At 35.2% G+C, this 12,500-nt stretch overlaps 2 protein-coding genes across 2 annotated transcripts in view; one reads left to right on the top strand and one right to left on the bottom strand.

Moving 5' to 3' along the window:
- Positions 1-708, top strand: part of LOC107550943 (phospholipase A2-like) — a 1,369-nt gene extending 661 nt beyond the window's left edge. Inside the window, exons 2-3 of the mRNA XM_016232392.1 lie at positions 1-107; positions 244-708. The exon at positions 1-107 is cut by the window's left edge and continues 27 nt beyond it. Coding sequence (XP_016087878.1) covers positions 1-107; positions 244-365 — 229 coding nt within the window. The 3' untranslated portion in view covers positions 366-708. The remainder of the gene's footprint in view (positions 108-243) is intronic.
- A 4,230-nt stretch (positions 709-4,938) lies between these two features.
- On the bottom strand, positions 4,939-7,880 carry LOC107550941 (C-type lectin domain family 4 member E-like). Its single transcript, XM_016232391.1, has 7 exons — positions 7,733-7,880; positions 7,400-7,490; positions 7,009-7,086; positions 6,836-6,922; positions 6,573-6,712; positions 5,987-6,099; positions 4,939-5,836 (listed from the first exon to the last, which is right to left on the bottom strand). Exons 2-7 carry the CDS (start codon positions 7,467-7,469, stop codon positions 5,695-5,697), a joined length of 630 nt encoding a protein of 209 aa, XP_016087877.1. The 5' UTR covers positions 7,470-7,490; positions 7,733-7,880; the 3' UTR covers positions 4,939-5,694.
- Between the last annotated feature and the right edge of the window lie 4,620 nt (positions 7,881-12,500).

The raw sequence follows: 12,500 nt of genomic DNA, 5'->3' as shown, positions 1-12,500 counted from the left end.
TTCTGACTCATGGCAACATGAAGACTGTTGGGGTATCTTAGACAACCCCTACACTGAAGTCTACTCATTCTCATGTGACAAAGCGGCAAAGAAAGTCACCTGCAATGGTAAGATGCTACACTCAGTAGGACTTGATTGTAAGTAAGTAAGACTAAGATTGTACTAAAGAAGTCTATCTGCAAGCTCTGTTAGTAATTGAGACCTGAACTGCATCTGGCTTGTGGCACATATTTGTTAGTTCAGCTGACAAGAATCGCCCCTGTGAGATGTTCATCTGTGAATGTGACAGGAAAGCAGCCGAATGCTTTGCAAAAGCGGATTACAACCCAGAAAACGAGCAATATCCTAGTGAAAACTGCAAATGAACTGAAACTCAGTAAAGGTTTAGGATTGTCCCTAAAGTCTCATTAAAGATAGCAATGGTATATCATGTAACAGTTATTTTTTTTGTTTATGCCAATTGATATTTAATTCATTTAGTCATATATATTTAGTCATTTTGCAGACGCTTTTATCCAAAGCGAATTCATAGCAGACACATTCTTTAATGTTATATGCAAATTCATGCAATTAAAATTTAATTTTTTTTATATTTCAGTCTTTTTTTTCCAGTAAAGATGTAAAGTTAGATATGTAGTATTATATATTAAGACTTCAGAGGATACAGTTCCTTGTGAAAATATTCCCCTTCATTTTTACACATTTTGTTATGTTAGGGTTAGGGTTAGGGTTAGGGTTAGGGTTAGAGTAAATGAAGTTGCCTATAAGGTGATTAGTCTGATTAACATGACACACACACACACACACACACACACACACACACACACACAGAGACATATGAATACTCAAATTGAAGAATTTGGTTGTTTCAGGTTTCTAGATTCTAAGTTTATGTTTATCATTGTCATATACATTTTGCATTCTGCTCTGTTTATGTAGATTTCAAGTATTTTAGTTCATACAATAATACATTTATTTCAATCCTCTGTCAAAATTTTTTTGAGAAACCATCACATAATTTGTAATGTTTTACTGGTTATAATGAAAATTGTTTTGGGTTTACTGGAAACTGTCATGGTGCCTGTTGGTCTCTATGGTAATTGGTAACCTTCGATTCATGGCTTTTGTTAAAGCCACTAAATAAATCCTAATGTAATATGTGCCTAAACACACTACAGGAAACTAGGACTGTCAAAAAAAAAAATTTGAAATTCGAATATTCGTCTAATTATAATAAAAATCCACATTCGAATGCAAAAACGTTGCATTCGAATTTTAGGTGTGCGTTAAGGAGGCAGCCTTATCAGTGGTGCACGAGATGTGATGATGATGTAAGCAGAGGCGGACAAAGTACTCATCTCCATTACTTGAGTGAAAGTATTACTCCATTACAAGTAAAAGTTGTAAAGACAGATTTTTACTTAAGTAAAAGTACAGAAGTACTTGCTTTTAAAAGTACTTAAGTACCAAAAGTAAATTTCCTTTTTTATGTCAACGCACTGTTTTATTGTTGTACGTAATACTTGCAATACTTCTGAAGCAACTTAGAATACATTACACCTGGTGAATACACTGACTAGCTTGTAGTATATTTGGAATAAAGAGCATTTAGAATGTTAAAAACCTATGGGGGAAAAAACTAAACAAAAAAATTAACACCCCTCCCCTCCCCCACAAAAGCAGGATGGTAGTGATCTCACACAGCTCTGACAGTGTGTGTGCACACATCTATGTGTAACCATTTGTCCACATTTGAACAGAGGGGACAGTGAAATCCTGTAAATACAGAGTGATAAGGAAGAAAAAAAAATCAAACCTGCTTTAAAACCCAGCAACACAACTGTAGCTGTATAACTTTACAACAGCAACACTGCTTTAACAAAAAAGCAAAACAGCAAAACTTATTTGACATCAAAACAAAAATTGTAAAAATGCTGTCTAATCGTTCTCGTGGTACTTTGATGTCACACACAGAACAGTCTATGCAGTGCTGCTTCAAGTCCAACACATATTGTGTTTTATTAGGAGACGCACAACAGTTCTTCTGTTGCTTTATAGGTAATATTTTCACGTACACAATTTAGCAAAATCAGACAATATTGTGTCTAATATATACCACAATATTAACTTCTTATTATTGAATTGTTGTAAAGAAATATCACATTTGCAACTCAGTGTTCAAAAACTGCTGGGAAATCACTTCATGTAGCCCTACAAGAGTGATTACTGATAAACTGTCTGAAAAAGAAAGAAAGTCACGTTATAGAGAATAAAAAAATCACCCACTGACTTTCAAAGCTGCTGCATAGTAACGACTTTCTACTTCGAGGACCTTGATAGAAATGTAGTGGAGTGAAAAATACAATATTTGTCTTTCAAATGTAGTGAAGTTAAAGTCATAAGTTCCCAGAAAAAATAATACTCAAGTAAAGTACAGATACACAAAAAGTGTACTTAAGTACAATACTCAAGTAAATGTACTTAGTTACTGTCCACCTCTGGATGTAAGTGTCGTTGCATTATAATGTTTTTGTTAGCCTATCCAGTTGAAGCCACTAGATGCAGCGCTGCTGCATTGTTCATTAAAAATATAGCAGAAAAAGATAACATCAATGCGACAAATAAATGACCTTTTCCACGACATTCTAATTTATTGAGATGCACCTGTATATATGATAAATAAGATTTTTATGCTATCAACATTTTTTTATGCACTGAAATTTCATAATTCTTGTTACCAATTTCAATATTCAATAAAGTAAATGTACAAATAGACTGAATCGTCTTCACTGTATAAATTCAATATACATTAATTCTTACTTATTTTACAAAAGTGATTCAGTCAAGGACAGTGAGTGATTTTCTTTCTGATGTTTGATTTACATTATTGACACAAGTGGCAACAGCAGATATTAGGCTGCTTTAGAGGAATAGTTCACCCAAAAATGAAAATTATGTTGTTGTTCTAAACCTGTATGAGTTTCCTTCTGCTGTTGAACGCAAAAGAATATATTTGGAACAATACTGGTAACCAAAAAAAAAAAACACTATTGGAGTCAATGGGGACCAGACACTTTCTGGTTATGAACATTCTTCAAAATATCTTCTGTTTTGTTGAGGAGAACAAAGAAATTCATACAGGTTTAGAACAACTTGAGGGTGAGTAAATGATGACAATATTTTCATTTTTGGGTGAAGATCATATAATGCCAGGATCTCATATAGCCTAGGCTACTACTACACATGCTTTATCTTTAACATGACGCGCAAAACTATTGACATTTTTCTACTGGGTTATTTCCCAACCCTTAAGCGAATATGTAGAGTTTGTTCAGACACGAAAATCCAAATACATCGATCAAGTTAATAATCAAACTAACCTAAAATCTGTGTGGATGATGGCGCTGTTTTTATCTGCTCCATGTGCCCGGTCCACTAGCTGTTCCACAACTTCTACTCCATCATCATCTTTAGTAAAATAACCTGATAGCTGGGGGTTTTACTGATTATGTTTATCTGCTGTTTGTCTTTTACGTTTTGAGCCCCTCTCTAACATTTTTTTTTAGAATAGCTGACATTTTTACTTATCGAAGATTGTTCTTTGCGTGACCATTTCCAGATTATGCCAGAACGAAGTGAAGAGTGGAGGTGAATGCAGACATCAGGCACAGCGATCACCTGATAGATACCCGTACAGTTCGTTCAAAAGTCAAATACAGAATAAATGCATTTGATTGGTAAACCAAATTCAAACGTGACGTTTCAATATCTAATGGTAATACATGGAATTTACGGCAAAGCTCCGCTAAATAATAGCGCTAATAAGTGGGGGCCTGGTGGGGCTTCGGCGATTGGTGCTTCAGTCAATCTACTTCATAGCCAATCACGGGCCCCCTCGTTGCTCGGGCCCTGGGGCTTCAGCCCCACCTAGCCCTATTAATCCGGCCCTGACTGTATCCAGTGTAGACAAGATAGCGGCAGTGATTGTCAACAAATGTTTCTTTGTGAACTCTCCATGACACTGTGCCTCGATTACAAAACAAAATACTCCAATCAATCCTCTGACATGATCCGGGTTGCCATTCAAAATAAACTATCCACTTACGCTGCGATCCTTCTGATATCTGTACAAAGACGCTAATGAGCTGTTTAAACCAAACGTCAAAGTGAACGTTCTTTCACTCCATTTGTCCTATTGACAGACTCAAGCATGTGGACTGTGTCAGAAAGTGAATGCGCATCTGTATACTGTATCCAGTGTAGACAAGATAGCGGCAGTGATTGTAATTTCTGTTTGCTTTTGAGGCGATGCGACACTGCATTCAGCGTGATTAGGGCTGCATCCGAAAACTTAGGCAGCTGACTTGCTGCCATATGAGGCAATGACTTTGCAGGCAGCTTTTTTGCACAAAGGCACTTCATGAAACTGATTTCGGACAGGCTTCTGAGGCAGCGTAACGGTTTAATGATCTACAACAAAATAGAACGAGTTTTTGTGATAACTAACAAATATTTAGTTACTATAATACTGATTTCTCGCTAGAAATAACATCACAACTACAAAAAGTTAGTCAGAAATATACACAAACGGGCCACCAAACGCAACTTTCAGACGCCATCTTTATTTTTTAGCTCAACCGTCAGGGAATGGAACGCACAGGATTGTGGGATATCAAAGGCAGCGAAGGATACATCTATGCTCAGAAGAAAATAACATCACAACTACAAAAAGTTAGTCAGAAATATACACAAACGGGCCACCAAACGCAACTTTCAGACGCCATCTTTATTTTTTAGCTCAACCGTCAGGGAATGGAACGCACAGGATTGTGGGATATCAAAGGCAGCGAAGGATACATCTATGCTCAGAAGAAGGTACCTCCGGAGACAGGAAGTAAAGCAGAATTTGGATTCAGACATGCCTTGATGCCTTCCTGCCTTAGATTGCTGCCTCCGAAGGCAGCATTTTAGAGTTTTCGGATGCAGCACAAGTGTCAAGCCGTCAAAGGAACGCCAGTGGACGGGGCCTATGGTGAGAAGAAGACTATTCGTCTATGTCTTGTTCTGGAGGCGGTGTTTTATGCAAAGGTCTGCACCCAGGTGAAGTCACCTTGTCCCATTGGATCCAAAACGAGCTGTTTTTGGAGCTTGATTAAATAAATGCTTTGTATATAATGAGGAGGACGTTTTAAGCTATGAAACTTGCAGGATGTTTTAACAGTACAAAGACCTCATTATGCCAAAAGATTGATTTGTCATGCCATGACCCCTTTAAGAAGACTCTCTTTACTTAAAGTTCATCCGTCTCACCAAAAGAGGTCAGCATTACTTCAAATCTAACCCTGGATTTCGATTAATTACATAACTAATTATGATTGCATAATAATTATGATTATTAATTGGTCTCTTCAATTAAATTGGGCCAAAAATGAATTGAACCGATTATTAATTTTAGTGAACATTTTACTTAACTGGATGTGTTCAAATAACAGGACTGTACACTGGAACACTATAAAAAGTGACTTAGGAATAGCAAAAGTACATTAAATGTGCATCAGTCAGGCAAGTACAGTTTACAAACGAAAAGAGGACATCTACAAACATCTAACAATTTCAGAAGGAGCATGTCCTGGGCAGGGTTTTAGGAGAGTCTAATGCAGTTGACGTGATGGCGAAGTTTCCTACCGCATGCCTTTATAGTTTGCGTTCACAAATGTGATACAGTTGTCTGTGACAGTCAGCATCTTGCATCAGCTTTCGATGCACTGTGTCAGATCCTTTTAAGTGAGCACAGGACTCCATATCCCAATGAGCAGGTTGATTTTCATCCCAGAAACTGAAAAGAACACAAAACACAATGAATTCAGAAGAAGTACTGATCTGGTTGGTATGTTATACAGTATCACTTTTGTTTTTTCATAACTTTTAAAAACAATTACAGACAGCCTAAAACACATGCTTATAATGTACGCCAATGATTTCTTACTGTGGATTTGAATGATAATGATCTCCATTAACCCAGGACCACTGGCCCATTGTGTCCCTCTTTAGACCAATCCAATAGTCAGTCCTCTTCTGAACCACTCTTGAAATGAACTCCTGAAATAAAGAGACAACAATGTGATTCATCAAGTCTGCATTTATTTAATCAAAAAAATAATAATTTAAAAACAGAAATAAATATTATTACAATTGTTTTCTATTTTAATAAATTTAAAAATATATTCTTGTGATGGGAGAGCTGAATTTTCAGCATCATTACTTCAATCTTCAGTGTCACATGATCCTTTAGAAATCATTCTAATATTCTGATTTGCTGCTCAACAAACATGTCTTATCATTATCAAGTTGTGCTGCTTAATATTTTTGAGGAAACTGTGGTACTTTTTTTCAGGATTCTTTAATAGTTGAAATAAACAGCATTTATTTGAAATAGAAATCCTTTTAAAATGTCTTTATTGTCACTTTTGAACAATAAAAGTATTAATTTCTTTCTTTTTTTTTTACTTACTGACCCAAAACTTTTGAACAGAAAGGTAAATTAAGATGAAATTATAAACTCATGTTCTTACCAGCTCTTCCTCACTGTTCACAACCATCAAGTGTGCCCCAAAGTTATGGCATAAAGACTTTGATAATTCCCATGTCCCATAAACATTCATTATCAAATAACAGGTGTTCCTATATAAAACCCAACCATCCGAGCAGAGCCCTGTATTTAAGAAAACAAACCACACTATTATAGACACAACTTGCTCACCAATGTAAAAAACGTTTATAATAATAATCTGCCAATTGTATTCATTTTAAATGTTTTTTTAAAAACATTTTTTACCTCTGTCACCTTTGTACTGGAATGGGATGGGTGTAATATCATCAGAAAGAAGACCTCTGGTCTGATCCTCTTGTGAATTCTTCTTGACTAGAGGATGTTAATTTAAAAACAAACCAGTTACACAACGATTAACCCATAAAAATTTGCTGAGAGACATTATACATCTGACTTACAATTGAGAGCTGTTACGATTCCTATTACCAAGAATGAAAGTAGGAGGAGAACCGTGAACATGACACAAGCCACTTTGCCTGAATATTACAGTGAATAAACAAACATCAATAGTTTATATCAAAATTTCAATCAGAAATATAGCAAACACCATTAGATGAGCTTATGTACCATATACCACTATGTTTTACTTGTCATTTAGCTCACATTTTTATTTAAAGCAATATGTTATGCAATTAATAAATGCCTGATGGATTGATAGGAGCAGATAGGAGTCTTTTTCAGTTCATAGATAACTCCTACCTGGACTTGAAGCTTCTAACCAGTGTAGCAGCCGACACCCATAGCCAGTGTCTCTGCTATAATAAGCTACAATGATACTACTTTACTTGCCTTGCTGGTAGAAGGGATCCACCCTGTCAGGATTTCCCTCCACATCATCTGAGAGTTTGTTGGACTGCATTCCTTGAGGTCAGCCTATAGCCTGATTATAATGACAAAAAATGTAAATCTGAAAATGCATGAGACAATGCCACTTTTACAACGTTCTCTGAAATAGGCTACTAGAGGTTCAAATGCATCGCAATAAATTCGTTTCATTCAATGCAAAAGATGCAATAGCCTACTGTTATGAGCAAATAAAACAATAAACAATGAGAAAACACTCTGAATTCCAGTTGTTTAATCTTCAAATTGTAAATAATCTTTAAGAAAAATTCAGCTTACTGATCGGCTTGTTTCCTTGCAACACATAGAGTTTTCCATGGCACAACATGGAAAGTGAAGACTGTGGGGAATGGCAGGATGACGCCAGAGGGGCTGGTCCTCTCCACCCAGCCAAGCCAAAGCTCGGGGTTTTCTGCCAAGAACATCACGGATGCCAGAAATGCATGACAAAGTAGCTATAAAATATAAATATCTTAGTGGTAAGTCAGAAAAACAACTGTGCACGAGCTCTTTGCATGCCTGTTGACTTTTTAAAGTTACACATGTCAGCTCTAATCTAAAATAAATGCAGCAGCATGGCATATGAAGTGTTCCAAAGGAAATCTCTTATACGTGGGCCTAATAATATTTCATTGAATGAATGATAAAGACTTGCATTTACACTGAACAGTGACTGTTGATTCATATATACAGCTAATTGAAACAATACGTGCTATTCTTTTGCTCTCTTGAGCAGTGCTTGAAGTGGGCCGGTACGCAGTGCCTAATTCTTACCCCTCCCCCACACCTAACCCTAAACCTACCAATACTAGGGGGGGTAATAATCTGGCAGGGGTCAGAACATGTCCCTTCTGACATGTTGCCGGTACTGAAGAGTAAATGAATGCAAGCGGAGTGTGTGGGGCGCAAGAGCATGTCAGGGGAGACCCGCAGAGTAGTAGAATAATAATTAATTATTGATTACTAATTTGAATCAGTACTTTATAATGAAAATATTATCTTAAAAATAAAAGAAGCAGGCTTTTGCGATCACATCATTCATCAGCAATTGCGGAGAGAATAGTGACTTACGTCCAGATGTCAGTAAAATTATTATTTTCAGCGTGCATTTGTGTTTTATAATGAATGCTGATTATGCGGTGGTCAGAGATTTAGCGATTCTGAATGGATCCGTATAGTAGTAAAGGCAGGCTATTTAGTGGTCTTTGGCGTCTCTCTGTGGTCCTGTTTCGTATCGCAGCTTGACTTGTGCTAATTTGTATTGATTATTTCATTATTGATTGATTGATTGATTGATTGATGGTGGCACTATACATGCATTGTGAATTATTAAAAAGTACCTATTTATTTAATATAAATAAATAATTACATAAATAAATAAGGGAGGGGGGGTGAGCACTTCAAGCGCTTTTCCACTTCAAGCACTGCTCTTGAGAAATTATTATTTATATCAGGGAATGCAAATTCTAGCTCGATCTGTATGAGTGAATTGTTTCATCGAACGAGTCTTCTACCAAGTGATTTTTACCCATTTGAGTCTCTATGCATTCTGCCCTCAAAGATTAATTATCGCTTAACCAGTAGCATTCGAGTACGGACTGTAAAGGTGCATTTCATTGGTTGGCTTTACTGAATGAACACGCCCCCTTTCAGCACAGCAACACTCTTGTGTGAATGAACTGAATGAACATATCATCTTGTTCGTTAATGAGGATCTGCTTCTGCTCTGTTTGATTAGCACGTCATGTGAGCCTGTTTTTTTCACATCAAGAAGACAAAAAAGAAAGAATTGTAAAAATTACTAAACACAATTCAAATAGGCTAACATAAATGACAATCAATTAAAATGACATAGCTAGTAATATCACTCTGTTGCTGTTTTGTATACTGAATCGTTTGAGTTGATGATTTGCTCACTAGCAACGCCCAAAAACACACACTTGTCGCCACCTACTGGCGTAACGATATAACCTGGGGATCTTTATTTTACTAATTTACTTCCTTTTTTAATTGCATCAACCACTGGATTAAGTTTGGTTTAGATTTAAACCATCTGCACTTGTGAATAAAAAAACTTCCCAAAACATAACAGGAAATGAATAACAGATCAACATTTTGTTTTCGAGAAAAATACCAAACCTGACAACCTTCACATTGAGTGGTGGGAATTCAACATCCCTGGAACATAACCATCTCTCTCCAAAAAGGTTATACCATATCGCACAAAAAGAAAACATGATCTAAAGTTTCAACACAATTATTTACATCAAAATTGAATTTCAGTCTTCAAAATTTGTTAGTAGGGTAAATCTCATTTAGAATCTTGAAGCCTTTTAGCTTTTGGAGGGAGGGGGAAAGACAAATAATTTTTTTTCTTTCTTTTTTTTTTTAGTTGAACCATATCAAAATCTTTATTATTTTTATTTAGTTATTTATTAGTGTTCCCGTCTAATAAAATTTAGAATAACTCTACATTTTTTTCTCACAAAAATCATAACCTTCTAAACAAAGCCGGCTCAATTCTGGGGAAACTTGAGCTCACAATATCTTCTTTAACCATTAAGGGGACACACTACAAGCAAAAACACAGTTTTTCTTTCACAGTTCCTTTCTAAGCATTTTCTGAATTATGGAGTGACAAAAATGAGATACCCAAAATAAAATCTTCATAAAAAAAAAAAAAAAAAACGTTTTACTGTAATATGTAAAAAAAAATTAAACAAGAATTTTGAGACTGACATCATCCAGTGTTTAGATTTTTGTACTAGAAATTAATGCAAATTAGTGCATATTTCATTAAATAATGACTCATTTGCATATCTAAACCTAACATTTTAGAAAACTTGTAATACAATTTTTTTTTTGCAATTATCAATGTAATCAATCAGCTGGGTAAGTAAGGTGATAACTATTAGTAATTGTTTTACCCTATTCACCTGCAGTGTCTCGCCTATACTCTCAAAGCAAGTGGAATGGTTCGAATCATTCTATTGTAAATAACAACAGTACACTGTTGGAATTTCTTGCAAAACTCTCTATATAGTAACACATTTCCATTATCATCCAAAAAATGACCAAAAAAAAAAAAACTTCATGTAGGATGTATTATGTTATCTATTGTTCCAAACTGGAGAAATTTAGCGAAGAAATTAATTTCAGCATTTTTTTTTTAAATTGCACTGGGGACAATAAACCAAAAAGAGTGGTTATTACAAATGAATGATTTTAACCATTCTAATTTCAGTACACCATTCATAATGTCAAAATCAATCGCATTTACCCATCCATCTTCATACTTTTTGATCATGTCATCCTGTGATTGAGAAGCATATTTTAATAAAATAATCAATTCTGGATTTGCTCTCCGCATTAGGTTTAAACCAGGAAAAAAAATTCAACTTCAGGATTTAAATATCTCCAGATGTCATTCAAATTATTTTCTGTCTTCAAACATTCAATGGTAACATTAAGCCGCTGCTTGTTAAGTCTGGGAGGCCATCTGTCCTTTCACTCATCTGGAACCAATCCCCTCCTAGAACATTATCCGGTACTGTACTTTACTTTCTGTAATCACATTAGAAATATCTTCTATTAATTTCTGGTTTTGAGCTGCATTGTTAAAGCCATAAATATTCAATAAAATGAAAAAAAGACCATCAATTAATAAACAAAAATATTTTGTACACTTTGAATATATGTATGTTATATTGTTATGTATGTTATATGTATGTAATATGTATGTTAAATGTATACTAAAGTTTTTTTTTAAGAATTCATAAATCATAAATTTTTTGAGTTACACCAGATGACATTTTATCCGGAACTAGCCTTACCATGTTATGAATGTTTCTAGGAAATAATAATACATATATTATAATAATTCGCAAAAAAAATAATAATTCTCTACAAATGAGCATGTTTTTCCTGTGGATTCCTTCATGATGCATTAAAATGCATGTCTTGTTTTTACCTTTACAGGGCCCTCTGATTGCTACGGCATTTACTAATGGCTACCATTAAAATGAGTGACAGGTAGCCTACAATAGTATTCATGGTTATGAACTTCTGACGTCTTCCCAAAAATCAATTTTGGCCTTAATCATTTACTCAGAAGTTAGAACAAAAAGGAGAAGTAACCTGGTGATCCTGATGAATCTTTTGAATGAATGGATTCGAAAGATTTGAGTCACTCGTGAATCAAAATCACCAACACTAGTCTGATAGAGCCGTTGTAATGTATCTACATAACCCCTTATGGATTCTTCCTCAGCCAGTAGTAGATTTAACATTACTGAAGATAAGACAGAGAGAAGGAAGTAATGAGATGGAAGTAATGAGAGCAAAGGAGTAGTTAGGACTTATGTATGGAAATAATATACGGATATACACAGATGCCTCCAAAAAAAGAGGGAGAATAGGAGTGGCAGTTAACGTGCCAATGAAGAAAAAAGCTAGAATAAGTGATCAACTGTCAGTATATACAGGTGAATTGATGGCTATTCTGCTAGCAGTACAACTAACTAAGGAAAGAGAAATACAAAATGCGGTCATTTGTTCAGATTCATATTCAGCAATAGTCAGTATTGATAACCAAAAATCAGAATCAAGGCCAGATTTAATCATGGAAATCCTTCCAAATCTCTTTGAGTTAAAACAAAGTAGAATAGAAGTACAGTTTATGTGGGTTCCAGCCCATGTGGGAATTAAAGGAAATGAAGAAGCAGATAAATTAGCTAAGCAAGCAGTAGCTAGATGATGAAATAGCAGAAATTGAGCTATCACATAGTATAAGAGAAATAAAATCAGTAATAAAGGAGAAAGTGATTAAAAAGTGGCAAGAGTATTGGGATAATCAGACTAAAGGGAGACGTTTATATGCAATGCAAAAGAAAGTGGGAAAAGGTAGAAAAAGTGGGAGAAATAGGAGGGAGGAAAGTATAATTACAAGACTAAGAATGGGACATACAGGTTTGAATAAAACATTACATTTAATATCTAAACATCCAACGGGATTGTGTGAGAAATGTGGACAGAGTGAAACTGTAGA

This window comes from Sinocyclocheilus grahami, unplaced genomic scaffold, assembly GCF_001515645.1.
Source record: "Sinocyclocheilus grahami isolate Dianchi unplaced genomic scaffold, SAMN03320097.WGS_v1.1 scaffold410.1, whole genome shotgun sequence".
In the NCBI taxonomy this organism is placed as follows: Eukaryota; Metazoa; Chordata; class Actinopteri; order Cypriniformes; family Cyprinidae; genus Sinocyclocheilus; species Sinocyclocheilus grahami.
Note: the sequence above shows the minus strand (reverse complement) of the source record. Positions and strands in the feature narration are given on the sequence as shown.